This window comes from Hoplias malabaricus, chromosome 5 (genome assembly GCF_029633855.1).
Source record: "Hoplias malabaricus isolate fHopMal1 chromosome 5, fHopMal1.hap1, whole genome shotgun sequence".
NCBI lineage: Eukaryota > Metazoa > Chordata > Actinopteri > Characiformes > Erythrinidae > Hoplias > Hoplias malabaricus.
The window spans coordinates 21218915-21234538 of record NC_089804.1 but is presented as its reverse complement, the minus strand read 5'-3'; the positions used below and the strand labels follow the sequence as shown (position 1 = coordinate 21234538).

The window sequence follows — 15624 nt, the reverse complement described above, 5'->3', positions numbered from 1 at the left end:
CAGGGTGAAATGGGGCTAAAAGTATGCAGAGCTAGTCACTAGTCTGAAATGTGCTCCTATTATGGAATGTCCCACTGTATACACAACGGTAAAAAATATTTATTCTTATGAAAAATGTTCCATATTTGAGACAATTCCTACAACACTATGACAATTCCTCGCCTACAGATGGCGGTCCCACCTCATGACTGAGTCGCGCGCCACATTTTAAAAACCCGTGGCCGTTGTGCGCGAGAAAAAACCGTTAAACCTGAGGCAGCAGCTCAGGAGAAAAATATAGTAAAACATTGATTCGATTGATTGATTGTTTTATAAACATCACAAAGGTTTTATAAAAATAACACACACAGGGCGTTAAAATTAAGATATAAATAAACATCCGCTGTTCTTTCGAGATATTAAAGACCTAATACAGTTTTTGTGATATCTCGCTGCAACAATTCATAATATCAGCTTCCTTTATACATCAGAAAATAAGGTATTTGTTTATTTTTACTATAAATACAATTCTTTAAAAAAAATTCTAAATATACATTCAAATTACGAAATAACTAAAAATCTAATGGTCCCTAACTTTCTCCTTTCTAGAAAAAAAAATAATATGAAAACATTTCATTCTGCTTTAAATAACAAAATAAAAGTACAAGCCTGGAGTTGAAACACAGATAATGCGACTTAAACATATCTACAGTTAAACGGAATATGTTACACAAATATCATGTCCCCTCGCTAACGAGAAGTAGCCTATTTGTGAAGTGTACTCTGACCCATAACTTCCCCAGCCAACACTGCAAAACCCTCCTCTTAAAATGAATGCAGCAATTAAGTTGCCTTTGTTCCACCTTAAATGGTAGGATACGGCACTTGTATGTGCTTTGCAGCTGCACTCAATTGAGTCTGGCGGCACTCTCACTTAAGGTGGACCGGAAGAATACTGTACTGAGCAAGCAAAAATAGGAATAACATGCAAACTTTGCACCATATTTAAGGTGGGCGATTAGAATGTATTTGTTGTTAGTTACACGGCTTTACCCCCCGTTCTCAAACTAAAGGTCACACCTAGGAGAGCCAGTCTAAAACAAAAGTAACAAAAAGTAACAGTACCTTTAAGGATTCTTCTCCTCAGGATTGTCTGTAGAAAGAGCATAGTCCTCCTATAGTTCTAGAATTCCCTGGTATCCCTGATATTCCCGATATTCCGTGGAAACCACGTTTGCCAAACTCTCTCCTCTACTACGTGAGCTGCATCCCCCCAAAACACAGCCCACTCTTCCGGCAGCAGGCTGCTCCAATTCAGCAGAAAACCCACACACTTTTTAAGGTGTCACTCAGAGTCAAAATCTCAAAGCACCACAAAAAAACCACAGCCAGTCTTCACGCACAAGTCTGGGTTATGTTTTGTGCCGTTTGCTGAGATCACTGCCCATCTGTACAGCAATCATTAGCTGTTATTAACTAATATAATTTGAAGTGCTCACACTCTCTCTCTCTCCCCTTCTCTCTCACTGTGTGTGATTAATAAATGCAAAATGTATGCTCAAAGCCTCAGGGACTTCTGATGCCCTAGTTTTTCCTCTTCTCTCTCTCTCTCTCTCTCAGACTCAGAAACACACACACACACACACACACACACACACACACACACACACAAACAAATGCCTTTCTCTATAAGCTCTACACTTGAGGACAGTTTGCCCAATTTTCTTTTTATTAGCTTTCTTACAAAAATATGCAACTCTTCTACAGCGGATTTGAAAAAGAAACTCGAGTTTGGGCGGTGGGGTGGTGGGGTGGTGGATAGAGAGGCCAAAAAGACAGCAATATACAAATAAATAGTTAAATATATAATATTACTGTATATGTTTTTATTCATTCATGAAAAACCGAACTAAAAAGGAACTATGAATCAGTGAATCTCTGAAACATACTGTTAGTTTCTCTCATTAATCCAGGAGATGGTCCAAATCAAACACCTACACTGCCACAGTATTATCCCTCTGGCCACTCTCTGGGCAGCCCTGCCTTTTACAGAATTGCAATATCAGCAAAACCAAGATGTGTATGAGTTACTAGAGGAATGGAAATCACAGGGACACACTCAAAATACCTAAGTAAAGAAGATAATGCAGGCTTTAATCTTCTAGAGTCACATATTTCAAGCAGTAAATTTGCGGAGCCAACTGGCAGATTTCCTGGGAATTGCATGGACGAGTAAATTCACAGATTGCATTAAACAACACACAATGCCCTGAGGACACACAAAGCACAACACCGCAATCTTCCATACAGCCACTTATGTTTATTAATGAGAACTGCATAAATATAATAAGGATCACACATATGATAATGAACCGAAACTGATGACAATGCTTTTCAAACCACACCGCAGCTTTGTGATTTTAATACTGTGCACTCCTCAAAGCAGACAATTTGTCTTGAAATGAGCTGAATCTTATTTAAAGCCCCCATTCCAGTGAAAGTCAGTGTTTATCCCTGTAAGCGAGTGTGTGTGGTGTTTGTTGTAGATGCCGTATTGTGTCCCGTGGCTTCCAGTGGAAGTCAGTGTTTATCCCTGTGAGCGAGTGTGTGTGGTGTTTGTTGTCGATGCCGTATTGTGTCCCGTGGCTTCCCGTGAAAGTCAGTGTTTATCCCTGTAAGCGAGTGTGTGTGGTGTTTGTTGTAGATGCCGTATTGTGTCCCGTGGCTTCCAGTGGAAGTCAGTGTTTATCCCTGTGAGCAAGTGTGTGTGTGGTGTTTGTTGTCGATGTCGTATTGTGTCCCGTGGCTTCCAGTGGAAGTCAGTGTTTATCCCTGTGAGCGAGTGTGTGTGGTGTTTGTTGTCGATGCCGTATTGTGTCCCGTGGCTTCCCCTGAAAGTCAGTGTTTATCCCTGTAAGCGAGTGTGTGTGGTGTTTGTTGTCGATGCTGTATTGTGTCCCGTGGATGGGCATTTCCGCTTTGAAACTGTAACTTCCTAACCCAATCTCAGTAACACAGATTCAGACAGGCAGGGTTTCATACCTCACACACCTAAGTAATCAATCCCCACAACTCAGGGGCGGGGCTTTCCAGCTGCAGGCCAATGGCAGAGGAGTGGGTGAAGATAGAGGAAGATAATTATTTCATATAAAAAGTTACAGTTAAAGAGTGTTAGGGGAAGTTTATCTTGAACATAATTTTTACATCGTAATAATAATCTGAACAGAAATTAGTTTATGAAGATTTAGCTTTTGTAAGGGTTCTAATTCCGGTTCTGATTCCCACGGGGGAACTATGAAAGACTCCCAAATGCCTGAATTGTTCTGATTCATATACCAGGATTAAGGCAGATTTTTACTTTGATGTCTGCTTCAAAAACCTAGCACACGATTTGTCCTCATTTGTGTTTTATAAAATAATGCAGCTTTTTAAAATACAAAAGAGAGGTGACTGCACTTTTAGAAAGTCGCAGCAATGAAACAACACAGCAATCACAGAGCGCAATCGCCGTGATTCATGTTTAACAGCGATTTCCTTACGACGGCAGCTGAATACAAAACATGTCTCATCAAGAAGACTGAACACTGAACAATTACAGAAAGGCTGAGCGGGACCAAATGCCTGTGGAACGCCTTACCCCCGCGGCCCCGTGAGAACGGCGCTGGCCGACGGGAGTTTTGACATCAGAGTGAGGTGTGCTGTGGGCTCTGTGTATTGGTGCAAGTCTTCCTACTTCTGTGGACAATCCAATTATAGCTCGGGAACCCTGGAGAATGCCTCAGCAGTTTGGGGAATCACAGACTCGCAGGCTTGAGCCAGTCAGGGGAAGTGCTTTGTCCTTGTTTTTCCATATACTGTCCTCCATAAACTATTTGAAGTTTTCCCTCATGTGCCACTCAGCTGAGTTTCTGTATAAAAAAAGAAAAAGACTATGTTGACTATATGTTGCACTGAAACTGGCACGGTGGCACAGTAGGTAGGTGTCGCAGTCACACAACTCCAGGGGCCTGGAGGTTGTGGGTTCGATTCCTGCTCCGGGTGACTGTCTGTGAGGAGTGTGGTGTGTTCTCTCTGTGTCTGCGTGGGTTTCCTCCGGGTGACTGTCTGTGAGGAGTGTGGTGTGTTCTCTCTGTGTCTGCGTGGGTTTCCTCCGGGTGACTGTCTGTGAGGAGTGTGGTGTGTTCTCTCTGTGTCTGCGTGGGTTTCCTCCGGGTGACTGTCTGTGAGGAGTGTGGTGTGTTCTCTCTGTGTCTGCGTGGGTTTCCTCCGGGTGACTGTCTGTGAGGAATGTGGTGTGTTCTCTCTGTTTCTGTGTGGGTTTCCTCCGGGTGACTGTCTGTGAGGAGTGTGGTGTGTTCTCCCTGTGTCTGTGTGGGTTTCCTCCGGGTGACTGTCTGTGGGGAGTGTGGTGTGCTCTCCCTGTGTCTGCGTGGGTTTCCTCCGGGTGACTGTCTGTAGGGAGTGTGGTGTGTTCTCCCTGTGTCTGCGTGGGTTTCCTCTGAGTGCTCCAGTTTCCTCCCACAGTCCAAAAACACATGATGGTAGGTGGATTGGTGACTCAAAAGTGTCTGTAGGTGTTAATGTGTGTGTGTTGCCCTGTGAAGGACTGGCGCCCCCTCCAGGGTGCATTCCCGCCTTGCGCCCAGTAATTCCAGGTAGGCTCTGGACACACCGCGACCCTGAATTGGATAAGGGTTACAGATATTGAATGAATGAATGAATAATAATGTAGTCAGTAAGTGCACAGACTTGTAAAAAGCCATGTACAAGTCTTATCTTACAGTGTCTGTAGATGGCGCTGAATAAAAGTCACTGTAAGATATGAATTAGTCTGTTTGGGTTCAGTCTGAGAAGACATTTTCCGTAATGACAGGAACGTCAGGTTTACAGAGTCAGCATTCCAAGAAAGAGTAGAGATCTGTTCTTCCGCTGATACCAGCCGGGGGGATATCACGAGAAATACACAAGCAGCACTTTTACTGAATCTCTTACATCTTTTACCGGAGTTTTAGAGAGGAGTCTATGGAAAAGACACCACGCCAGTGCTTTATGGGCATGTGTTATGTTTCAAACCTTCTGAAGTTAAAAATATATCCATACTCTCATTTTAAGACTGCTGTGTTACGGAGTTACGTCTTCTTAAATGTATTCCGGCATGGGCCCTGTATTTTTAGAGACTTGATATATAACATTTCCATTACACAGGACTCATATATGTCCTACTTTTACCTTAAAACCACATGGATAAATCGGTATGGAGTGAAACCTTGCAGTTTCTTAGCAGTGGTTACTACAGGACATAAATTACCAGTGGTGTTGACTTTAAAGGGAACGTATCTTCCCTCTTCTCCACAGTGGAACACAGTCCTGTGACCCGCTTTGGTTCAAACCCCACAGCAGTGTTCTCCCCCTTCCTTTAAATGATAATGAGCCGCTCGCTGTTCACCCCGACCCCGAGGTGCACAGCAGTGAGGAGCGAGGAGCAGAAGCTCTGGTTTTTAGTCGTTTTCACTCTGTTCTCTTTCTTCTCGGTTCTCGTTTTTTCCATTTTTACGCACTGCTCTTATTTCTCGTTGTGTCTGTTTAACCTCGTCTTTGCACTCTCACATAAACGCGGGTCCATCGCTGTGATTGGACAGACTCAGATGAGGGGGAGGGGCGATTCTAAAGTCTCTGCACTTGACGTCAGAAGTGTTTTCTGACTTAAGCAGCACACACAAAACCGACAGGGTTGACTTGTTTCACAGTGTGGTTTGGTGGGGTCCACATTCCTATATTAATGTGCACATGCACTAAATAAGGGATTGCAATTGCAATGTCTTTATTATGTATCCATCCATCCATCCATTATCTGTAACCCTTATCCAATTCAGGGTCACGGTGGGTCCAGAGCCTACCTGGAATCACTGGGCGCGAGGCAGAAACACACCCTGGAGGGGGCGCCAGTCCTTCATGTTCTCCCTGGGTTCATTTCTGCACTGATCACACATTGACGCTGATAGTTATAAAGGACCAGAGAGAGAACAGGGACTTTTATTTTGCTTAAATTGAGCTAAAAGCCTGTGTTCATTTTGAGTTTGAATGTAAATATTAATGTGTGTAAACAAACAGCCAGAAGGCACAACCCCCCGGGGGGGTCCGGTCATTGCCGTAGTTCATATTTAATGCAATGGGCCGCCCTAAACGATAAGGACTTTCTAAGCATCTGCGCTGTGTGTTTCTGTCTAAACTGCTCAGCACTGAGCGAGGCACACACTTCTGTTTACCTCTTAATGTGCACTTTTTTTCTGTGTCCTGAAAGTTGATTAAATTTTAGTTTGGATCAAGCATTAATTAATGATTTCTAATTCATCAGCTACTCAGCCTTCCACATCAGTGCCGCAGAACTGCGCCGAGTGGCAAAAAGCATAATTTAGAGTTCATGAATGTTTAAAATCTAAAGACATTTTAGAGACACACAATGGTTTGTCAAAACCAAAAAGCACAGCTTTAAACAGCGAATGAACAAAATGCACTCTTAAAAAAGAAGATTGTGCAGAAATAACATTTTGCATTCATTGTCCATTTTATCAGCTCCACTGACCACTCAGGGGCACTTAATAGTTCACTGTAGTACATCTGTTGCTCTGCATACTTTCATTCATTCATTCATTCATTATCTGTAACCCTTATCCAATTCAGGGTCGCGGTGGGTCCAGAGCCTACCTGGAATCATTGGGCACAAGGCGGGAATACACCCTGGAGGGGGCGCCAGTCCTTCACAGGGCAACACACACACTCACAAACACTCACACCAGGGACACTTTTGAGTCCAACTTCCAACGTGTGTTTTTGGAGCATGGGAGGAAACCAGAGCACTCGGAGGAAACCCACGCAGAAACAGAGAGAACACACCACACTCCTCACAGACAGTCACCCGGAGGAAACCCACGCAGAAACAGAGAGAACACACCACACTCCTCACAGACAGTCACCCGGAGGAAACCCACGCAGACACAGGGAGAACACACCACACCCCTCACAGACAGTCACCCGGAGGAAACCCACGCAGACACAGAGAGAACACACCACACTCCTCACAGACAGTTACCCGGAGGAAACCCACGCAGACACAGAGAGAACACACCACACTCCCCACAGACAGTCACCCAGAGGAAACCCACGCAGACACAGAGAGAACACACCACACTCCTCACAGACAGTTACCCGGAGGAAACCCACGCAGACACAGAGAGAACACACCACACCCCTCACAGACAGTCACCCGGAGGAAACCCACGCAGACACAGAGAGAACACACCACACTCCTCACAGACAGTCACCCGGAGGAAACCCACGCAGACACAGAGAGAACACACCACACTCCTCACCACCTCAACACCGTGGCGCCCTCTGCATACTTTGTTACCCCCATTTCAACCCACAGAGAGGTGTGTTGTGGATCACTGACGTGGTGGTGGTGTGTTAGTGTGTGTTGTGCTGGTGTAGAGTGGATCAGACACAGCAGTGCTGTTGGAGTTTTTAAACCCCTCAGTGTCTGGACTCAGAACAGTCCACCGACCAAAAACATCCAGCCGACAGCGTCCTGTGTCACTGATGAAGGACTAGAGGACGAGCGACACACACTGTGCAGCGACAGATGAGCTACTGTCTCTGACTTTACATCTACAAGGTGGACCAACGAGGGAGGAGTGTCTCACAGAGTGGACAGAGAGTGGACACAGGGTTTAAAAACTCCAGCAGCACTGCTGTGTCTGATCCACTCTACACCAGGTCGGGTCTGAAATATCTTTGTCTAAAATAACGAGGTCTGTTAACTGCGTGGTTAAATACATTATTGAACAATGGCTGGATATTATTCATTCTTCAACACTCCTTCGGAACCTGCACTGAAACTCCGTACTGTAAACTCCACAGTGCTCCGTCTCTCCTCTCAGACTCAGCGGGGATCTTCAGGATTTAGCATTTACACAGAATAATAATGAACCCGTTTTGTCCAAGGCCAAATGAGCTTGATGTTTTAATATTTTCAATGCTTCAGTGTTCTTCAGAGGAAACACAGTCTGCAGCTGTTGGGAGGTGCGAGTGTGAGGGGACATCAAAGCTACAGGGTGATGCAGATGTGCTGAAAAGCATTATTGGGTTTGATGCAACAAACTTCACGCAATGAACATCTTCTACATTTCTTTGTATCATCTCAGCATCGGGGGGTAGGGAGCTCTGAAGAAGTTGTGTATGTGTATAGATGCATATGTTTGCATGTATTTACCCATCTGTCTGTCGCACTCGAGTGTGTGTGTGTGTATGTGTGTGGGCCCCTGAGCTATTTTTCTCCGACGCTCTCCTGTCTTACTCATCTTGAACACATTCCAGTGTGGATCTGGAATATTAATGCCTGCTAATCATAGCCACTGCAGAATTAATATGTGTTGTTTTCATGGGGGGAAAAGTTCACAATAATGTCTTGTCCCCTTTAAAGGAACACTGTGTAGTGTTTCTACCTCAGAATTACTGCTTCTAAATGATTGAGATGTTTCACAGAGCTGTATAGAGCCTCTGTGGCTGCTTCGCTGGGTCCTCTGCTGGTTACTAGAGCAAGCAACTATTGAATCATGGAGTGGAGGGCTCTTGTGAGGAATGTAAGGCACAGATCTCACAGGTGGTTACCTAGCTCCACAATAGTATCTAGCTCGGTATTCTCGGTACGGACATTATGGCAGAGAGAGAGAGAGAGAGAGAGAGAGAGACAGACAGACACAGAGAGAGAGAGACATAGAGAGAGAGTTGCTGTGTTAGTTAGTGATAAGTTTTGTCACTGTGCAGAAAGCCAGGGTTTGCAGCTGCTAGCATTAGCCAGATTAGCTCACTTTTTCCCATTAGACATCGATTCTGGTAATAAGTGATAAGCAGTTGTTGTGTGAATGTGAGAGTGAATGTGTGAGTGTGTGTCGCTCTGTGAAGTACTGGCGCCCCCTCTAGGGTCTGTTCCCACCTTGCATCCAGTGATTCCGGGTAGACTCCGGACCCACTGCGACCCTGAACTGGATAAGGGTTACAGACAATGAATGAATGAATGAATTTTACCATTTGCAATAAAATACTGACCATTAAATCCAGAAAAAACAACAACAGTGAACTGAACGGTGGGTGCAGCCAAATGTAGAAAAACAAGTATATTTCTATAATTAAAATATTCAATATCTTCTTGACACTGCTCGTCATCTGTGGCATTTGTCAGTAGTCTTTAAGCTGCAAAGCAACTTTTAGACCTGGCTTGCAGTTATACTCACTCCTTCACTCACTTTAACTCATTCATTCACCGACACTTAGAAAGCAGATGACTGTCCACAAGATGGGGCTACTAGATTTAGGCCCTTAGCTGTAGACCTTAAGGTTTAACATCTTATTGACATGGCTCCCTCACTCACTTGTAGCAGGTTGAAGACTGTCCACAAGGGGGTGCTACCGGCTTTGAATCAGTGGTTCCCTGGGTCCTTGCTCCCAGATTGTTTTTTGGCAAGAAACCAAGGCTTTTTGTTCTGTTTTCATGTTCAAGGACCCAGCAAGGACCCATCTGCCATTGTAGGGCTTGGTCATATTTGATTCTAAAGGAAAAAGCTGGCCTTCTGAGGACCCCTGTATTGAATCAGGGCAGGGACAGGAGTGTGAGGAGGTGTGTGGGTAAACACAGGCCCTTCTGTGTGAGTTCATGTTCAACCAGAAGCTAAACACAGCAGGGGAGCTCTGCCATGTGGATACTTCAGAGAAACCGTCTGTGAGGGATGAATTAGCCCACCTTAACTAATGCACCGACCCGCTGGGCTCAACCCAGTGAACTCCACTCAGAGCGGAGGCTTGGGTCGGCAGCTGGAACACAGCATCCACCTCTTCACAAACTTCTTCTTTACAATTTCTGCCTAATCCCTTGGTCATGCCTTTTCTCAGATCAACAGCGCGAGAGTCTTCCTGGTGCCACAAGCCCTGGGTTTTTAAAGCATGCTGACACTTCATTACAAAATGCAGTATAAGCTCCTAAAGAACTTGAATGTACCCATAACCCAAAGAGCAGTAGGAATTAACCGCTCCTGATCCATGTTCACTGCTCTACAGAGCTTACTAGATTATAACTGAGGAAATGAAAACATGTAAGGATCTTAATTCAGTAATATACAGTACACAAAGCTAAAATATCCATCAGTGCTATATCTATATATTCATTCATTCATTATCTGTAACCCTTATCCAGTTCAGGGTCGCGGTGGGTCCAGAGCCTACCTGGAATCATTGGGCGCAAGGCGAAAATACACCCTGGAGGGGGCGCCAGTCCTTCACAGGGCAACACAGACACACACACATTCACTCACACACTCACACCTACGGACACTTTTGAGTCGCCAATCCACTTACCAACGTGTGTTTTTGGACTGTGGGAGGAAACCGGAGCACCCGGAGGAAACCCACGCGGACACAGAGAGAACACACCACACTCCCCACAGTCACCCGGAAGAAACCCATGCAGACACAGGGAGAACACACCACACTCCTCACAGACAGTCACCCTGAGGAAACCCACGCAGACACAGGGAGAACACACCACACTCCTCACAGACAGTCACCCGGAGCAGGAATTGAACCCACAACCTCCAGGTCCCTGGAGCTGTATGACTGCGACACTACCTGCTGCACCACCATGCCGCCCAATATCTATATATCAAATTAAAAATATGATATTTTAAAAATTGAACTGTGATTGCCCGCTTTCAGCACCTGTTCCTTTAAATGATAATGAGCCGCTCACTGTTCACCCCGACCCCGAGCGCACAGCAGTGAGGAGCGAGGAGCAGAAGTTCTGGTTTTTAGCCGTTTTCACTCTGTTCTCTTTCTTCTCCGTTCTCGTTTTCTCAGTTTTTACTCAGTGCTCTTATTTCTCCGCGCTTGTTGTGTCTGTTTTGCTGTTTAACGTCGTCTTTGCGCTCTCACATAAACACAGGTCCAACGCTGTGATTGGACAGGCTCAGACGAGGGGGTGGGGCAATTCTAAAGCCTCTGCACTTGACGTCAGAAGTGGAGCACAATCAGAACAGCTCACACAGGAAACTGACTGGGTGGTCTTGTTTTACAGTGTGTCCTTTGGTGGGCTCCAGATCCCCACATTAATGTTCATATACATTGTCATCTTTTCTGACTTAAGCAGCACTTAGAAAACCGCCAGGGAGGGTATGATGATGAGGTGAGTTCAAACCTCAGGGATCTTGGCTTTGAGCTTATTAAAGGTTAATACAACCCATTCTTACTGCGGAGGCCAAGTACTAAATCAGCCATGGTTCCTTGAAGCTTGTCGAGGCGCACTGCAAAAGTAGTCCACACATCAACAGAGGCATGTGCTACTTTCTTTCCTCCAGCCTGATCTTACACGGGGCATCATATCAGCCAAGACTGGGACTTTGTGACAAGCAAAGTGGGTGAAAAGAACAAAATACAGACAAGAATAAACAAGTATCCAGAAGGCATGGATTCCCCTGTTCTTCCTGAGAGAAACGAGGATCATTCTGGTGCCGTTCCAAATTGTTGTGCTGCCATTCTTGGGGTTTGCACTAGTTGTGTCAAGCGTATCCCCTGATGGGATCAAAAATTTAGCAGCGTGCGCCTGTGCTGACACTAGTCAACAAGACGGCTCCTCAGATGGAGGAGGCACTTTGATCAACTCAGAGCTGGAGCACTCCCCCAATCCTCCTCCATCTTGATCGCTCGCTTCCACGGGGACTTACTATGCGGCTCATGTGCGGAGATGGACCGGGCTCCGCTCGACTTTATTCAGCTATATTTACACACTGGAGGCTCAAGACCAAACTGGAGGCAGACCTTTCCTGCCAAGTCCTGGTGAAAGAAAAGCCCCACGTCTGTCATAAACTGACTTTTAACAAGAGCCAACTATCTTGATATGTCCAGATTGGAACTGTTAGCAGAGCTATGAATCGAGAACAGAGAGCAGGCGATGACTGGAGGCTCCTTTGCAACATAAGCAGGTTAAAAACAGGCAGAAAACTAGGCAGAAAATCAAATTACCCATTTATTAATTCAGTAACTCATTTACATATGTGTTTACAAGCTTGCCTCAGGTGAAATAGAACATAAACACATTTGGGAGATATGGGGGAGCGCACTGGCACTAGGTTCCCACGGAGCTTCAGGGTCTTGGGGTCCTGAGGGATAACCCCCTCAGGTCACTGTCTGCGGTGTGTTCTCCCTGTGTCTGCATGGGTTTCCTCCGGGTGACTGTCTGTGAAGAGTGTGGTGTGTACTCTCTGTGTCTGCATGGGTTTCCTCCGGGTGACTGTCTGTGAAGAGTGTGGTGTGTTCTCCCTGTGCCTGCGTGGGTTTCCTCCAGGTGACTGTCTGTGAGGAGTGTGGTGTGTTCTCCCTGTGTCTGCGTGGGTTTCCTCCGGGTGACTGTCTGTGAGGAGTGTGGTGTGTTCTCCCTGTGTCTGCAAGGGTTTCCTCTGGGTGAATGTCTGTGAAGAGTGTGGTTTGTTCTCTCTGTGTCTGCGTGGTTTTCCTCCGAGTGACTGTCTGTGAGGAGTGTGGTGTGTTCTCCCTGTGTCTTTGTGGGTTTCCTCCGGGTGACTGTCTGTGACGAGTGTGGTGTGTTCTCTCTGTGTCTGCGTGGGTTTCCTCCGGGTGACTGTCTGTGAGGAGTGTGGTGTGTTCTTCCTGTGTCTGCGAGGGTTTCCTCTGGGTGAATGTCTGTGAGGAGTGTGGTTTGTTCTCTCTGTGTCTGCGTGGGTTTACTCCAAGTGACTGTCTGTGAGGAGTGTGGTGTGTTCTCCCTGTGTCTGCGTGGGTTTCCTCCGGGTGACTGTCTGTGAGGAATGTGGTGTGTTCTCTCTGTGTCTGCAAGGGTTTCCTCTGGGTGAATGTCTGTGAAGAGTGTGGTTTGTTCTCTCTGTGTCTGCGTGGTTTTCCTCCGGGTGACTGTCTGTGAGGAGTGTGGTGTGTTCTCCCTGTGTCTTTGTGGGTTTCCTCCGGGTGACTGTCTGTGACGAGTGTGGTGTGTTCTCTCTGTGTCTGCGTGGGTTTCCTCCGGGTGACTGTCTGTGAGGAGTGTGGTGTGTTCTTCCTGTGTCTGCGAGGGTTTCCTCTGGGTGAATGTCTGTGAGGAGTGTGGTTTGTTCTCTCTGTGTCTGCGTGGGTTTACTCCAAGTGACTGTCTGTGAGGAGTGTGGTGTGTTCTCCCTGTGTCTGCGTGGGTTTCCTCCGGGTGACTGTCTGTGAGGAATGTGGTGTGTTCTCTCTGTGTCTGCGAGGGTTTCCTCCGGGTGACTGTCTGTGAGGAGTGTGATGTGTTCTCCCTGTGTCTGCGTGGGTTTCTTCCGGGTGACTGTCTGTGAGGAGTGTGGTGTGTACTCTCTGTGTCTGCATGGGTTTCCTCCGGGTGACTGTCTGTGAAGAGTGTGGTGTGTTCTCCCTGTGTCTGCGTGGGTTTCCTCCAGGTGACTGTCTGTGAGGAGTGTGGTGTGTTCTCCCTGTGTCTGCGTGGGTTTCCTCCGGGTGACTGTCTTTGAGGAGTGTGGTGTATTCTCCCTGTGTCTGCGTGGGTTTACTCCAAGTGACTGTCTGTGAGGAGTGTGGTGTGTTCTCCCTGTGTCTGCGTGGGTTTCCTCCGGGTGACTGTCTGTGAGGAGTGTGGTGTGTTCTCCCTGTGTCTGCGTGGGTTTCCTCCAGGTGACTGTCTGTGACGAGTGTGGTGTGTTCTCCCTGTGTCTGCGTGGGTTTCCTCCGGGTGACTGTCTGTGAGGAGTGTGGTGTGTTCTCCCTGTGTCTGCGTGGGTCCTACCTCCTTTTATTACAATTTGTTTGCACTATTGTTTATACTGCCTTGTACATCCATTATCCTACGTCCAAATCAGGTTATTGTCTTCAGTCAGTGTCCCATTGCCTCATGTATGTCTATCAGTGAGCTGCTGGTATCATACGTCCTGCACTTGTCTTCTATTTGTTCACTTTCATATATTTATATACTTAGCTTAGTTGAATTTAGTCTATTTTTTGTTGAATGTTACTGCACCTTGGAGAGGAGAGTAACATAATTTCAATCCTTTGTATGTCTTGTACATATGCAGATTTGACTATAAAACTCTCTCTCGACTCCAGGGAGGTGACTCTGATCAGGAGGAAGTGCTCACAGAAGATGAATGGATGCAAGTCTCACATAAAAATGATCACATACTCTGTGTTGTAAAAGGACTGTTATTACTCAGTCGGTAGTTTACTTAAGTACACACACTTGATTAAATATAAACAGACGCCAAATTACACACCACATCCAAACCGGTTTCCTGTTGGTATTTCCTACAAAGTGGAGCTCTTCTAGCCGGCTGTATCTGCGCGTCACTTCTGAAGCTCTGTGTTTCATCATGAGACGCTGAAGAGGGGAAATAAAGCAGAGCCATAAATACTGTATGTCTGCCACTAATCAGCAGAGGGCACTCAGACTGCACGACACAACATTTCGAGACAAAGCAGAAGAGCCACTGAAACAGGGCAGCCCTGACCTTACCGAACGGGATGAATATTTCACAGTGGAAATTTGACATCTCTATCCGAGGTGGGATATTGGTGGGGGGCTCAGCTGGAAAACCTCGGCACACAGCAGCTAATCGAGAACAAGGCCCAACCTTTAAAATGAGACGAGGAGCTGGGAGAATCAAACCTGTTTAAAAGAATGAAGACGAGCGGCTGCGCTTCCTAAGAACAGAAGGAGAATGAGGAGAGGGGAAGGGGAATTAAAATTCCCCGTGTGGCGGAGTCACCTCTCGATCTGATACGGCCCATAGCCCGAATCTCACGGCGTCAGAGACATTTCGGCAGATGCACTTGAAAGTAAGGAATGGGAGGTACCTGTCGAGCTGAGTGTGAAATGGCATTAATTCAGTGGTCAAAGTCATTTTTTATGGTCAGTGTCTTAGCCGTGAGGAATGGAGATGACATTGACAAGGGCGAGTCTGTCTTTCTCAGGGCGCATTTATAACTGTCGCTGATTACGCAGCTTCAAAGCGTGACTGATGCTCATGTGCTGGGAAATAAAAGAAATAAATAACCTGCACACATTTTCTTAATGTAAGATTGGTGTGTTCTCTCTGTGTCTGCGTAGGTTTCCTCCGGGTGACTGTCTGTGAGGAGTGTGGTGTGTTCTCCCTGTGTCTGTGTGGGTTTCCTCCGGGTGACTGTCTGTGAGGAGTGTGGTGTGTTCTCCCTGTGTCTGCGTGGGTTTCCTCCGGGTGACTGTCTGTGAGGAGTGTGGTGTGTTCTCTCTGTGTCTGCGTGGGTTTCCGCCGGGTGACTGTCTGTGAGGAGTGTGGTGTGTTCTCTCTGTGTCTGCGTGGGTTTCCGCCGGGTGACTGTCTGTGAGGAGTGTGGTGTGTTCTCCCAGTGTCTGCGTGGGTTTCCGCCGGGTGACTGTCTGTGAGGAGTGTGGTGTGTTCTCCCTGTGTCTGCGTGGGTTTCCTCCGGGTGACTATCTGTGAGGAGTGTGTTGTGTTCTCCCTGTGTCTGCCTAGGTTTCCGCCAGGTGCTCTGGTTTCCTCCCACGGTCTGAAAACACATGTTGGTAGGTGGATTGGCAACTCAAACGTGTCCATAGGTGTA

At 46.5% G+C, this 15624-nt stretch overlaps 1 protein-coding gene across 6 annotated transcripts in view; it reads right to left on the bottom strand.

The window, feature by feature from the left end:
* grip2b (glutamate receptor interacting protein 2b) overlaps nt 1-15624 on the bottom strand; it is a 187290-nt gene that overhangs the window by 74480 nt on the left and 97186 nt on the right. For 2 of the 6 annotated variants that reach the window (XM_066672214.1, XM_066672216.1), the window contains exon 1: nt 1105-1333. The exons of the other annotated variants lie outside the window; for them this stretch is intronic. In XM_066672214.1, coding sequence (XP_066528311.1) covers nt 1105-1147 — 43 coding nt within the window. In that variant the 5' untranslated portion in view covers nt 1148-1333. Of the gene's footprint in view, nt 1-1104; nt 1334-15624 lie in introns of those variants that run through there. 6 annotated transcript variants of the gene reach the window in all.